General features: G+C 51.0%; 5 protein-coding genes across 5 annotated transcripts; 3 read left to right on the top strand and 2 right to left on the bottom strand.

The window, feature by feature from the left end:
- Positions 1-1,241: 1,241 nt before the first annotated feature.
- On the bottom strand, positions 1,242-3,845 carry SAPIO_CDS7599 (uncharacterized protein; the record flags this gene model as incomplete). The annotated part of the gene is made up of 2 exons (XM_016789430.1): positions 1,242-1,825; positions 2,546-3,845. 2 exons carry the CDS (start codon positions 3,843-3,845, stop codon positions 1,242-1,244), a joined length of 1,884 nt encoding a protein of 627 aa, XP_016641257.1.
- Positions 3,846-4,126: 281 nt separating this feature from the next.
- On the top strand, positions 4,127-5,234 carry SAPIO_CDS7600 (uncharacterized protein; the record flags this gene model as incomplete). Its single annotated transcript, XM_016789431.1, has 3 exons — positions 4,127-4,816; positions 4,953-5,153; positions 5,214-5,234. The coding sequence occupies 3 exons, from the start codon at positions 4,127-4,129 to the stop codon at positions 5,232-5,234; spliced, it is 912 nt and encodes a 303-aa protein (XP_016641258.1).
- A 2,301-nt stretch (positions 5,235-7,535) lies between these two features.
- Positions 7,536-8,491, top strand: SAPIO_CDS7601 (uncharacterized protein; the record flags this gene model as incomplete). Its single annotated transcript, XM_016789432.1, has 2 exons — positions 7,536-7,964; positions 8,042-8,491. 2 exons carry the CDS (start codon positions 7,536-7,538, stop codon positions 8,489-8,491), a joined length of 879 nt encoding a protein of 292 aa, XP_016641259.1.
- A 766-nt stretch (positions 8,492-9,257) lies between these two features.
- On the bottom strand, positions 9,258-10,930 carry SAPIO_CDS7602 (DnaJ domain-containing protein; the record flags this gene model as incomplete). Its single annotated transcript, XM_016789433.1, has 3 exons — positions 9,258-9,416; positions 9,494-10,746; positions 10,825-10,930. The coding sequence occupies 3 exons, from the start codon at positions 10,928-10,930 to the stop codon at positions 9,258-9,260; spliced, it is 1,518 nt and encodes a 505-aa protein (XP_016641260.1).
- A 1,827-nt stretch (positions 10,931-12,757) lies between these two features.
- SAPIO_CDS7603 (putative squalene synthase) lies at positions 12,758-14,273 on the top strand (the record flags this gene model as incomplete). The annotated part of the gene is made up of 3 exons (XM_016789434.1): positions 12,758-12,813; positions 12,906-14,130; positions 14,187-14,273. The coding sequence occupies 3 exons, from the start codon at positions 12,758-12,760 to the stop codon at positions 14,271-14,273; spliced, it is 1,368 nt and encodes a 455-aa protein (XP_016641261.1).
- Positions 14,274-14,926: the final 653 nt, after the last annotated feature.

Below are 14,926 nucleotides of genomic sequence, written 5' to 3' on the forward strand. Positions count from 1 at the left end.
TTCATAGCAACGGGAAAACAGGGTACAGCAAAGGTCCGGGAATCTGGGAGCAGCACAAACTGACATGGGCGTTTTTATTCCCTTTTTTCTTCTTCTTCTTTTTTTCCCTCTTTTTCTCTGTATCAATATTCCCCTCCAAAAACCGCATTTTCCTATTTCTTCCTACCAGAGCATTTCGAAGAAAGTTTCGAATTCTGTTTCTCCTCCGGCGTGGCAAAGAAAAAAAAAAAAACACAAAAAGGGTTGGCATACGCATACTTCTACCATTTCATAAGGTCTCGGGTCTGCATTTGCAAAAAGAAACGGTCATGGTCTTTCTCTTTTTCTTGATAGGGCCTCTCATACCGGGGGAAACAAACTGGGGAACTTTCATATCACGCTCACTCACTCATGCTCTCCTTTTTCTTCTTTTCTTTCTTCCTTTTCTACACCAAAACTTATCGCCTCTCATATCGGGAATGGGTTGTGTCTTTTTCCTATGTCTTTTTAATGTCTTTACCTATTAACTCGACGTTTCGAGTTTGTACCAACAGATACCCCGATGTTAGTTATTCGTGGATGGAGGAAAGGGATATTCTCCCAGGCTCAACGGGGTCTTCTTGGTCTGGTTTCTTTGAGGGGGCCTCGATAGAGGGCGGGTCGTTGGTTTGATGGTGGACGGGCATATAGGACCGCATATATCCGGGATTTCTGGGAGAGAGGGTAGATATAGCTAGGAGCGAAATCGGTTTCCGCTTTACACTCTTTGAAACGTTCTGAGCACGCACTAGGATTACTTAGAGATACCTTGTCAATATGGCGGAAAGAGCAAGAATCGCAGGTACTTCTAAGTATATGGCGAGCCAACGATCTATCGTCTGCTGCCACACAGTATAGAGTTTACGTGGAGACAAACCATGTACCTACATGCATCGCTGGCGCTTGATCCATCGCTGGCGCTTGATCCATCGCTAGCTTAGGCAGTCAATTCGCTGCGACACACAACGTATCATCTACGAACCTTGGGGTATAAATGGTACCGATGTCACATGACCTTATTGTGGTTGCCTGGCCTCTCTCCATGGAATCACAACCGAAATTCGGAATTAGTGACCGAGTCCTGCTTAATACCGTCTAGGTGCCAATCCCTCCCTGCCAAAACCTCTCGATAATTTCCGCAATATTGTTTAGTAGCGTTTATTAAATATATCCTCTACAAAAGAACCAAACATAGAGTGACAATTTTAATAAGGAATGGTATCCTAGCTACTCCATTGATCCAAGGCCTTTAACGAGGAAAGTGTGCCTGGATGCTCTAGGCCTAGTATTCTCTGCCGAGCATCGACACAGCTCCTCATCAAAGCTTGCGCATCTGCAAGTCGCCCTTGCGATTTCCAGGTCCAGGCTAGGTTATTCATACTAGTGAGCGTATCGGGATGATCATCCCCGAGCTTCACCTTGCGAGTCTCCATCACCTGCACACCCAGCTTCTCAGCCTCCTCCCATCGGCCCTGCTTCCCATATGTTAACGCCAAGTTAGCCATGCTAGTGAGCGTGTCGGGATGATCATCCCCGAGCTTCACCTTGCGAGTCTCCATCACCTGCACATCCAGCTTCTCAGCCTCCTCCCATCGGCCCTGGTTCCTGTATATTGATGCCAAGTTGGCCATGCTGGTGAGCGTGTCAGGATGATCATCCCCAAGTTTCAGCTTGCTCATCTCCACCTCCTGCGTAAACAGCTTCTCAGCCTCTATCAAACCCGTCCGCCCAAATTGCTTGCCCTGTAAGCTTCCAAGGTTATTTAGGTAACTGGCATAATCAGGGTCATTTTGGGGTGTGGCATTAACTGCGCGTCTCATAGTAACAAGTGCACAATCAAGGTTGTTTATCGAACCTGTCAGCTCAAATCGCCTGCTGAATAAGCTTCCAAGGTTATTTAGGTAACTGGCGTAATCGGGGTGGTCTTTAGGTATGGCATCAACTGCGCTGATCGCAGCATCAAGTGCACGATCGAGGTCATCTATAGAACCTGTCCACTCGAATCGCCTGCTGAATAAGCTTCCAAGGTTATTTAGGTAGCTGGCGTGATCAGGGTAGTCTTTAGGTATGGCATTGACTGCGCTGCTCGCAGCATTAAGTGCACGATGGAGGTCGCCTATTGAACCTGTCCGCTCAAATCGCCTGCTAAGTAAGCTTCTAAGGTTATTTAGGTAACTGGCGTGATCAGGGTGGTCTTTAGGTATGGCATCGACTGCGCTGCTCGCAGCATCAAGTGCACGATTGAGGTCATCTATTAAACCTGTCTGCTCAAATTGCCTGCTGAATAAGCTTCCAAGGTTATTTAGGTAACTGGCGTGATCAGGGTGGTCTTTAGGTATGGCATCGACTGCGCTGCTCGCAGCATCGACTGCACGAGGAGAGCCGGTTCCGTGAGAAGTATTTTTTGACGGCTCTGCAACGGCAACGGTTGCTTCAAACCCGACTTGCTGACGAATATCCTGGAGTATATCGATAATTCGAAGGAAATAGGCGTCTCTTAGTGTCGGTGAGAACGCAATAAGCATACCTGTAAAGGCGCCGTCTCGCAATTTCATGGCCCACGAGCCACAGTCTCCGGGTTGAATGTCATCCACCGAGACTACAAGCACCGACTGAGGAGCGGTGGTCATAGGAATGCCCAGGACCCCGCTCGATCCAAGATCCCCATATCTCAGTCGCGACGGAGTCTTAATCACCACTAGGTCCCCGTGGGCGCCGCTGGAGGGCTCGATGAAATACTGGTTTTGATCCAACCGCTGGAGGCTTATGAGAGCCCAGTCGAGTCGAGCCTCTGGCGCTGTCAAGACGCCAGTTTCCAATTTCCATTGATCAGGGCTCACATGCACTAGATCGGAGCCTGCAGGCACAAGATCCCCACTCGATAGATTGCTTGTGGACCTCCCATCCTGAAACATTTCGCTAGCAGGTGATTCTGACTTAGGTTGGCCAACCACCAGTAGAGGGTCATGCTCCTTGAGGTCGTCCTCTTCGAACAGATCGATTTCGCAATCATGCGTGTCGGAATCGTGATCGTCCAATTCGGGCCAGTCAGTGTCCTCGTTTGGATCGCGAAAGGTATGGCGAACTGTCATTCCAAAAGTGGATTTCCCGATCTCGACAACACCACCAATCGTGGCACTACCAACAATGGTACTATCGAGTAATATCTCGATACTCAGGCCGTTTGTGCTTTGATACTGGGCGGGGGTCCGTATGTCGAAGTCGTTGAGGCGGATTAGCGGTCTCGGCCCGGAGTGTGATGAGCCCCAGACAGAGCCGGCCGGCGCCATGTAAAGGTCCACCCTGTCTGGCAGTCCAAAGCATTTGAAGCCGGCGGGCAAAAGTAAGCCACTTTTGATGAAAACGCTACCGATAGCTTTGCGAAACCAAGGGGTGTCGCACAGGATGGCAGCATGAGGTGTTGCATGCGCTTGGTCTGGGCCCAAAAGAAAGCAGCGCAGCACATATAGCGGAACGTCAGACCCACTGCGCTGTTCTCCACGTCGGCATCTGGGTCGCCATGCCTCCCAAGTGTCTCTTGTCTCCCCGATCAAGGACTTCAGCGAGCCCACCAGCTTTTCCCAGATTTGCTGGACAACATCAACGGCCCTCCAGCCGATGAGCCTCAGCCCGGAACTGCTCGACCGCTCGAATGCCACAGTACCAAATGAGTGGGCATATTTTGGATTGGTTTTTGCAAATCTCTGTCGCAGAGCCAGCGACACCGGAGGCTTTTCGTCGCCGTCGAGCACCGCTGGTGGTGCTGGTGTAACTCGTGGTATGGTGGACGACGGCGGTGCTTGTGGGGCATACGTCTGCGTGGCCATTGTTCGCTGTGTGGACATGTAGTACCGGATAAGAGGTTAGATCGATGCTCCATGGAGGGCATCAACACTGCTGCTTTGGGGCTGCGGGGTTGATATGTCGACTAATCAAATGCACTGCCACACATAGGTCTTTGACAGCCGCTTTGTTCTAACCGAGGTTTAAGCGCCACGTCTGTGAGCCGTTAGAAGTTCAGGTCTAAATGGGGAAAGGAGTGCAAAGGAAACGGTTGGTAAACCTATGGTTTCACCTAGCGTTGTCTAGAGCGAAGCTTTAAATTACCATGGCGGTGCAACACGTCGCACCGGTGCTCCAGGCGCCCGTATTTTCACCTGATCCGCTGTCTCCAGCTGTCAAACAAGAGCTCCTTCCCCATCTCTGGCCGCTTTCAGGAGGCGAGCCGCAAATGAGAAGCCCCGATGAGTTCGATGCCTACTTCACCTATCTGCGACAAGAATGTAGGCATGGTTTGCACCACGACCATGCCATGCAGTCGTACGCCGACATGGTCTTCATCCTAAGCATTATCCGCGGAAACCCATCTGCAAGTCTTACCGACATTCGAGCACTTATCAGCCGCCTCAATTCGAGGTTGAGTTCAGACGACCGGAAGCTTTCCGCATCCATCGAACTTGCGGTTCGCCTCTGGCTCATGACTAGCGTCAGGATCCTCATGCCTACGCACCAGGACGACTTCGACGTCAGCCTACCATGGCCAGACAATCAGAGCCTCGTGGATGTCCTCCGGCGACACATGTCTCAGCCCCCATCCTCGCCTCTCTCCACTCTCGAACACTTTTCTCCATACTTCAATGTCGCCGACATGAGGAACATTGCGGGCTTCCGCGTCCTGTGGACAAACTGTCTCTCAGACCATCTCAGTATTAGAGGTTCTTCTATCTACTTGTTCAACCAAGTGTCGATGCTTAAGCGCCTAAGAGCTTCGGCTACAAGGTACGGTCTTCTTATCCCCGTGCGTTATGCTTGTCTACACAAATCTCACTCTGTCAAGCAACAATTTCCTCCCCACAGCTCTAATCGATGAGACATTAGCAACGCTTAATCTCCTCATTCCGCTCGGTATGACGAGCTGTAACACCTGGCTACAGGGAGAGATCAGTCGAGTTGGCCTCGATCCAGACATCATGTACCGTGAGACGGCTGATAAGAGGAAGGCCGCATACGTATACTGGCGGGAGAGGCTCCTGGCTGCGTCCGAGATCTTTGACAGAACAAAGCCATCGACTCTCGTCCAGTGGTGGTACGACCGCCGCGACATGGGACAGTGGTGGGGTTTCTGGCTAGTAGTGGTTGGTATATTCTTAACAGTCTTATTTGGCCTCATACAGTCTGTTACCGGCCTTCTCCAGGTTCTGAAACCCAGCAACTAAATGCCTTTCGGGGGATACCGTCGTCGAGAAGTATGACGCTGACAGAATAGCGATTCAAGTATTTTCACAACACTGTGAATAGGATCAGAGACGAGCGTTTCGTATTACGACATGATATGTCGAAAATATCTGAGTAGACAAACACAAGTAAGGAAATGCGATAGAACCTACGAAAACTTCTCAAGAGCAGTATGATTATAGATGTGTTCCTGTACCGTCCATGATCCTAAAACAGTAGCGGTTGTTAATAGCCAATGGCTTGTCATTGAACCCTAGAGACTCCCATCAACTCATCCAGTATCTTCGACATGAAAAAAATCCTCTAAATCTTCACTGTCGTGTCCTACTATTTAGGTCCCAAGGAGTCCACCCGAATTCGCACGCCTGGAATCACTAGTTCCCCAGTATACTCCTGGGTCCACGTTATAAATAGGACCAGCTTATTTCTAAGTACATATATTGCATATATTGCATGTATCTCCTTGGCTAGTAAAAACCGGTCGCGTAATGCAATTAACATACGAGGACTGATGGTCTTGGGTCGGCCAGCACCATTGGAAGGGGCTTTGGCTGATCCAAAAAGTAGCAGGTGCGAGCGGATGCGGCGCATCGTGCGTGCAAGCGGGCGATTCTGGTAATATCGTCATCTGTAAGTGTTTTATCACCGTTGAACTTACTTTTAATCATATTTCAATCAGATTATGAGTGGAGAGCGCGAGGTTTGGCGCCATTGTGATGGAGGTCTGATGGTGCGGAGTCGAAAATAGGAAACGTCGCCTCCGGTTCCACGTTTCCGCCTTGCTGCTGCCTGATTGGAGCTGTCGATTCTAGATGTCAGGTTCGGGCTTCGGGCTTCGGGGAAACGAATATCCGTTCAGACAAGAAGTCTTGACAACGTACTACGTGTATATTAGATACAACATACACTGTTTGAGTTGGTCTGTGCGTTTGAAACCTAGTTTTAGAGTTCGACAACAGAGGAAACCAATTTCGCACCTAGCTATAATGATGGCATCCTTTGTCTATCCAAATAAAAATTCACCGTTCAAAATTCAAACGATTTGGGATCTATCCAGGTAGTCTTCCCCGACGGCGACGAAGGGGGAAGGGCATTTGAGACTATTGTGATGGCGTCACGTCACCCTTGTTCCTGCCATTGAAACTGTCCGGGGTTATTCCTGGCAGTACTCGGACCTCGCTTCACGTTTTGCGATTACTTCGTAGACTCGATCAGCCTTGAACCGCTGCTGCATTTATCTTTGGACGTCGTTGAGATCTGCTTTTATTTCGTATTTTCTTTTAAATTTTCCTTGTCTATCTTTTTCTCTCTCCGTTGTAAACCAAGTTATTGGTAATACTTCGTGGTGGGGTAGTACCAAAACGGTAGTTGAGCATCATGGAGGACAGGACTGGAAAGGACAGGACAGGGGAATTTACAGAGGGCTTGGAGAACCAGCCTCTCAGAAATCAACAGACTGACGACAGAACCGGGTTTGGCTCCTGGATTGATAAGCTTCAAATTGACAAGTCAACGCCGACACGAGTCCAGGAACGTGGCTGTACTTCAAGCTTTTATTGCACTCTACACATACGAAGTACTTCGTACCTGTATCGCTCGCTCCGTGCCTCAATTCGCTCCAGGGGTCCAATTGATCTGTCCTTGGACACCCACGCTCCAAATCTTCTGCCCAATTCCCCCCTCCAAAGTCTGGACTCTGTCCCCCTTCCTCCCCCACCTGTCTGTCCATCCACATTATCGATGATCTGCACCAGCACAAAGCCAAGATGTGCCATCCCTCTTTTCAATAAGTTTCCCGTTTTGGCTCTCTTCCTACAGGGCATACGTAGCCTCGCTTTTTGGTTGGGTTGGCTTCCGTTACTCTTGCCTCGTATTTACCCCGCCACGAAGGAGCTGTCGAAGCTCACCGACTCTTTCTAAGACACGACTTCAATTGCTCGATTAAATGGTCCTTATCGTATTCAAGTTGTACTCGCAGTTGTTTAGTCATTCAACGCTAGAAACTCGTAATTGTGTGAACCCAGTTTGCCCCAGTACCAAAGTGTACCTCGTAGTGTAACAGTTCTGAACCTCCCCCTCTGCCCCGCTCTCCCAACGCCTCCCCCTTTTCAGCTTCCTCCCCATCAATTGATCTCGAAACTCTCCCAGCTTCTCTCCTCCCAGGAATAAGCTCAATTCCAACTTCTCCCAAACTCATTCTCCTCCCCCTCCTTCGACGCTCACAACAATCTATCTTCCCTTTACCCCTCACCAAACAACAACCCCACCACCACACAATCACCATGTCCGCCAACCGATTCCTCATCTGGGGCGGCGAAGGCTGGGTCGCCGGCCACCTCAAGGCCCTCCTCGAGTCCCAAGGCAAAGAAGTCCACACCACCACCATCCGCATGGAGAACCGCGAGGCCGTCCTCGCCGAGCTCGACCGCGTCAAGCCCACCCACGTCCTCAACGCCGCCGGCTGCACCGGCCGCCCCAACGTCGACTGGTGCGAGGACAACAAGGAGACCACCATCCGCAGCAACGTCATCGGCACCCTCAACCTCACCGACGCCTGCTTCCTCAAGGGCATCCACGTTACCGTGTTCGCTACGGGGTGCATTTACCAGTATGACGAGGAGCATCCTATTGGTGGGAAGGGCTTCTTGGAGACGGATCCTGCCAATTTCGCTGGGAGCTTTTACTCGGAGACCAAGGCTCATGTTGAGGAGGTGAGATGAAGAACCTCCAAAAAAGAGGGAAAAAAAAAATGTCGAGACGGAGAAGCTAACATTGTTCGTGTCTCTAGATCATGAAGTACTACAACAACGTCCTCATCCTCCGCCTCCGAATGCCCGTCTCCGACGACCTCCACCCCCGCAACTTCGTCACCAAAATCTCCAAATACGAGCGCGTCGTCGACATCCCCAACTCCAACACCATCCTCACCGACCTCCTCCCCGCCTCCATCCTCCTCGCCGAGCACAACGAGAAGGGCATCTACAACTTCACCAACCCCGGCGCCATCTCCCACAACGAGGTCCTCACCCTGTTCCGCGACATCGTCCGTCCCGAGTTCCAGTGGAAGAACTTCTCCCTCGAGGAGCAGGCCAAGGTCATCAAGGCTGGCAGGAGCAACTGCAAGTTGGATTCTACCAAGTTGATTAATAAGCTCAAGGAGTATGGGTATGAGGTTCCTGAGATTCATGAGGCGTATAAGAAGTGTTTTGAGCGGATGAAGGCGAATGGTGTCAACTAAGAAGCGGAGCTGGTTGAAGGGTATATACCATGATGAATTTTTTTTCTCCATTTTCATTTTGCCTTTTCCCCCCCATACGAGAAGTGGATATATTTCGGGGCTGCTTTCCTCGAGGGGGTTATTAAAAAGCAGGGAGTGGTAGGGGAGATATTTAGCATCGGACGTATAAACAAAATCCAATAGATGTCTTCTTCCCTTTGATGACGAACTCTTTGGACTCTACGGCGGTGGAAGTGGGTCATGGAATGGTGACATTGTTTATGGTGTAATTAGAAGCCAACTGTCAACTCCTCAACTCAACTAGTGCAGGTCTATCATGACGTGAAAGAAAGGAGTGGAAAGAAAAGTTTGAACACCCGCAGAGAGGAGGGGTAGGGATGGGTGAGTAAAAAAGCTAAACAAGAGGAACCGCAACCTCGATGCAACGGCGAGCTAGGTAATTTCCAACGCTCTTCTCCATCAGAAAAAAAAAATGAATAAGAAAAAAAGGGAGGCATTTCCCGCTGAACATGGCCAGCCGAACCCGGCTTCGTCTATAAAACAAAGCCCTTCTCTGTTTCTCCCCTACGAGCTCGAGGCCGAATCCTAACTTGTAACTTTCAGAGGAATGTGTGATATAATAGAGGTGAGTATGGGTGTTCAAGGAGGGAGGAACCAAAAAGAGGTCTGGTGTGATAAGGGGGGTGACGAGGCAAGAGGGTGTATCAAAACAAGCGTGGGGGAAACAATCATGGGTAAGAGAGACGCAAAAGAAGAAGAAAGAAAATCATGACGGCTTGGGGACGTTGGGAGCGTCGGCTGCTACTTGGGTCCTTCGCTTGTCCTTGGACTTGCGCCTGTCCTTATCCTTGTCTTTCATGGCTGCCTCGGCGACAAGTTGTTCGAAAACGAGGTAGTCGCCCTCCTCTTCGGGGGATCGTCTCGCCTGTGGATAGTTAGCCAAACCGTTACCATCATCAAGTAAATAAAAAGCAAAACGGGAAAATAGAAGAGGGGGCTCACCCTATTAAACACATCACCAATAATCACCAATGCCTGCGCCCTCTCAAGCCTCTTCGGAAGCGGCACCGCCTTATCGTTCAACACATTGTCGCAGACACTCCTCAAGATATCCTGAATCTCAAACTTAGAGCCCCGCCACGCAGCCGTAAGAATCTTCCCCGTAACCCTCCTCTCATACTCCACCTTCCTCTCCTCCGTCCAATCCTCGCCCGCCTCCTCCTCAAGCCGGGCCATCTTCTCCATCTCGGCTTGGGCGTCGAGGGCACTGCTAATCGTGTTCCACGTATCCTTGACCATGTTGCCCTTATCCTTCATGCGGCTGAAGAAGCCCGAGATGCCGAGGAACTTTTGGCTGCGCAGCAGGGTCGAGCCTTTGCTCACGTAGGTCTGGCCGATGGCGTGGCAGATGTCGATGCCGAAGGACTCCATCTTGAGCTCCTCGACCTCGAGGCGCATCTTCTCCTGGAAGGCAGCCGTGACGTCGGCGCCCTTGTCGGTCTCGGTCCATACGCTGAGGCGGTCGAGGAGTTTGGCCGTGAGCGTGTCGACGCGCTCTTTGCGGGCGCGTTCTTGCTCCTTACGGAGGGCCGCGAGTTGGTCTCTTTGCTCCTTTGTGAGCCCGCCCTTGTCCTTCTTCTTCTTCTGGAGGTCGTCGGATTGCGCGGCGGGCGGGGGAATTACTTCGTCGGAGGGTTTGTCCATGAGAGCGGGGCGGATGGGTATCGCCGTGGGTCGTGGGGTGGATGTGCCGGATGGGCTCGGGCTGGGGGTTGTTCGCCCCGCAGGACTGGGGGTGCGGCGAGGGCCGGGCTCACCAGCTGTCGCTGAGGTGCCAGCAGCAGCAGCATCGGACTTCTCGTCCTCGACGACGACGGTAGGCGGTGTGGTTTTCGGACCCGCGGAGGAAGAACCGGCAGCCCCTGCCTCGGCCTCGGCCGTCTTCATGCTCTCCTTCATAGCCTCCTCGGTGCCGGGGAACTCTCCATCCTCAGCGGCCTGCTGCTGCATGGTGATATCCATGGCAGCCGTCAGGTCCTTGATGATGGAGATTTCACCGATCCAGTCGAGGAAGGCATCGCCGCCGAATATGGAAGTGAAGAACTCGGAGGGGTCGACGAAACCCTCGGTCGGGCGGGCGGATTCCTTGCCGTACTTGTCGTAGGCGGCGCGGAGCTGGGGATCGGAAAGGACTTGGTAGGCCTCGCCTATCTCTTGGAATTTGGCGCTCGCGGAGGGGTCATCGGGGTTCTTGTCTGAGCAAGTTGGTGAGTCCTCGGTCAGTAAAATGGAGGATAATTACCCAGTATAGGGCGGGTCCGGGGAGGACTCACCTGGATGGTGGATGATAGCAAGCTTTCGGTAGGCCTTCTTGATCTCGATATCATTCGCTTCTGGCTTAACGCCGAGAAGGTCGTAGTAGGCGGTATCCACGACCATGGCGCTTGAGGGATGCGGGCAAAGCGGCAGAATGTGTGGGTATTCGAAAGTGGGGATGTAGAGGTCTGTTCAGTGTCTTGGGGGGGAATTTAGGAAGAAATATTAACACTGATTGTGTTTGGGAGAAGCAAGGTTGCTTCACGAAAGCTCTAGTGTCGGAAGGTATTGACTAAGGGGCGGGCAGGGCTGAGATGAGCGTTGATATTTTTTTTTTTTTTCCTTTTGCCTGCCCAGGCTGAAAGGTAACGGCGGGGCAATTTTGGAAGAGGAAGGAGCGCCTGAAAACATGTCGTCAGAGGGGAGAATGATCTTGCTGAGTACAGGCGACTTCTGGGGATACCAAGACAGTGTTACGCAAGCATGTACCTATACTTGTAGGACCCTTATTTTGGTGTTGTCGAGGTTGTACATTGGACACAGCACCGCCAGGACCAGGTTTAGATGGCTGAGTGCATATGAAAGAGGGAGCCTGTCACACTTAAAACCTTGATGAAGTAAGGGCTGGACCGAGGTGGCATGTAGAATATTCATATGAGAGCACCTTCTGCCTGCAAGATTTCTCTATTGCCTGTCAAGGTCTAGAACCTTGACCGAGCCGCGAGTTACTTCATATGTCGTTTGTCATCCAAGAGCCAGTTGGCAAGATGAACTGGGAATCCTGTAATGTACGAAGTAGCATTACTCGCGGGAATTACAAAGGTACACAATGCAGATCTAAATTCTCTCTGGTTGGGCTTGGTTGACAAGTACGAAGGTAACTCTAGACATTTTCCAGCCACGTTTCCAACGTCCAGCCACAAATTCAAACGTCTGTGCGTCCATGCCTCTCAGAAGTGCTCAGATTGCGTTGTCTTCAACCATTTATGACCTGCATGCTGGCTAGAGAGGTCTGGCGGGCACAACCACCGCCACTACGACCAGCAAAGACGGACTTGTAACGGCTACTTCAGAGAGGCTAAGGCGAATCGCAACTCACTCTTATCTGCGTCGTAAACTTGTTTCGAGATCGCGGCTCCATCATTAAGGAGAACGCATCTTAATTAAAGCCAAGTCGAATGAGATGAGAGCATCTGTCGGAGTCAAGTTGACCGGTTTCTTGCGGTCCGAGTTTATCCATGGTTGACTCCACAGTCCCTGCACCGCAGATTCACATTTTGCAATCGGTGGTTGTTTGTAAGCAAGCCTGACCTCGTAGTTGTTCAATTGCTGGCAGGTGTATGTTCCCAAGCCACAGGCGCACCATTGAGAAGTGTCCTTCAGCAGGCATCGTCGGCTTCGCGACCCGCAATTGCGGCAAAGGACCAAGCATCCCCCAATTTCCCCAAGGTCCAGGCAACCACATTCTTGCCTCTGGGTGCTGGCGAACTGTTGCCGGGTCCAATAGCTGCCCTCTAAAATTTCCGTTGGAGCGCTTGAATTAATCCAGCATGTCCTTGTCCCCTCTCCTTCTGTATCCAAGCTTTCTCTTTCTTGTTTTCTCCTTTCTTCATATTTTTTCTTCTAATTCTCCAATTGTGATCTGTACACTTTAATCTCTGGCGATATTGATTGTCATGTCTGCCTAGTTTTTTGAAACTTCTCCTCCATTCAATTGTTGTCCTGACCACCGCCCAGGTTTGGTTTGTGGTCAAGGAACCAAAGTTTCTCTCCCCCTTGCACCCATTGACCAATTGATCCTATGGATCTTGTGTCCCCCTGACTTGCTAGCAAGAGAAGGTTAAAAAAAATCCTCATCCACCCACCACTACCTTCTTTCCACGCCTCCAATCCCAACCTCTTATTCTTCTTCCTCTCGTCCGAATTACTATTTCTACCCATTCCGACACAATGGGTGCCCTCTACTTCCTTCTTCATCCCAATCAGCTCAAGGCTATCATTCAATGGTTCGTTGCCGCTCCCCAAAGTCTCTCACTTGAAGGTGGTACAGTCCAGCACCGAAGCTTTCTTGTTGTCTAACCGCGCCCTTTTCCCACAGGAAACTCTGGCATGAACCGGTCCACAGGCGAAACCCAGCAACGGAGCCCAAGACCCTTCAATCATGTTTCCGCTTTCTCGACCTGACGAGCCGAAGTTTTTCGGCCGTCATCCAAGAACTCAACCCCGAGCTTCTCGTTCCCGTTGCGCTCTTCTACCTCGTGCTTCGTGGCCTTGACACCATCGAGGATGACATGACAATTGATATCAAGAAGAAGGAACCTCTGCTGAGGAACTTTAACAAGAACATGATCATCGATGGCTGGACCTTCAACGGCAACGGCCCCAACGAGAAGGACCGGGAGCTTCTAGTCCATTTCGATGACGTGGTGGTGGAACTGAAGAAGGTCAAGCCTGAGTACTTCGAGATTATTGACGACATTACCGTCAAGATGGGCAATGGCATGGCCGACTACGCGCTAAACGCCGAGTTCAATACCAATGGGGTGAACACCGTGAAAGACTACGAGCTTTACTGCCACTACGTAGCAGGATTGGTCGGTGACGGCTTGACCCGCCTCTTTGTCAAGTCCCAGCTAGCGATTCCCAAACTCCTCGAGAAGCCGAGCTTGACCGAGTCTATGGGTCAATTCCTCCAAAAGACCAACATCATCCGCGATATCCGCGAGGACTTCGAGGACGGACGCCGTTTCTGGCCCAAGGAGATTTGGTCGCAATACGTTAAGGAGTTTGGCGACCTCTTCAAGCCCGAGAACCGACCCTTGGCAGTGCAGTGCCTGAATCACATGGTCCTCAACTCGCTGAAACACGTCGAGGAGTGCATCTTCTACATGGCCGCCATCAAGGATCAGAGCGTCTTCAACTTCGTCGCCATCCCGCAGAGCATGGCCATCGCGACCCTGGAGCTCGTCTTCAACAACCCCGACGTGTTTGACAGGAACGTCAAGATCACCAAGGGCGACGCTTGCCGGCTCATGACCGAGTCCACCCAGAACCTGAGGGTTGTGTCTGAAGTCTTCAGGAGGTATATCCAGAGGATACACAAGAAGAACGATCCCCGGGACCCCCACTACTTGGAGATTAGCCTGCAGTGTTCGCGCGTTGAGCAGTTCATCGATACCATTTTCCCTCCGCAGACGGCCGAGGTACAACGAAAGCGGTATCAGAACGATCAGATGGCGGAGAGTCAGGGTATGGATCTCTCTGACGGCGCGTTCCTTGTTGCTGTGGTTGTTGGCACCATGGTGCTGATTGCTGGCTTGATGGTAAGTCGTATCCCATGATCCAAGACGTTCTCAGGAGACGCTAACATGGCCCGCAGATTGGTGGTGCGTATCTGGCCAACCTTTACTTTACCAAGTACTGGCCCGAGGATATGATAACGGAAATTGGACGTGACGAATTGTAATACTGTGCAGGCAACTAATGATTCCTTTGCCTTGCCTATTTTATGCTTGAACTTTGATTTTCTGTCCGGATCCACCTTCGGCCGGGCACGCGTTGTTTTTCTCTGACACTAACACGCCAAATGGGCGACGACCTCACGTGCATGCACTCGAGAGAGGTGAGATGCCTTTTTCATGTTGCAAGGGATATTTTAATTCTTCCAGGGAGTTGGAGCTATGGGACCGGAGTAATTCGTGGGGTCGCCCTGTCTACTTACCACGATAGGGATTTTATTCACAAATACTAATAACATAACCACCATGCTTGTTTTCTGCGCCCGCCGTCCTATCCGGACTTTTATGCCCGGCTCCCGGAGTCGTGGTATGCGCATGACCGGGTTGACGCCGAGATTCAAGTTTTCAATGCTTTGTCTTTTGTCTTTCTGTTTACTATGATTCTTTATCCTTTCGGATAGCACGGATGTCAAATTGCAATCCGGCCCCTTCGCAAGAGGGTGATGGCCGTTGGTTGTGCCGAAGAAGTGCTTATATCAAATCCCCATTGCGTGGAGTCCTCGTCTAATGGCAGGCCGGATCCGCGGATTTCCGATCCCTTTTTTTTTCAGGTTGGAAGTCTGCCCGGGTCTGAAGTGCAAACATTTCTTTGTAAATTGTG

This window comes from Scedosporium apiospermum (genome assembly GCF_000732125.1).
Source record: "Scedosporium apiospermum strain IHEM 14462 chromosome Unknown SEQ_SAPIO_0110, whole genome shotgun sequence".
NCBI classification, from domain to species: Eukaryota; Fungi; Ascomycota; class Sordariomycetes; order Microascales; family Microascaceae; genus Scedosporium; species Scedosporium apiospermum.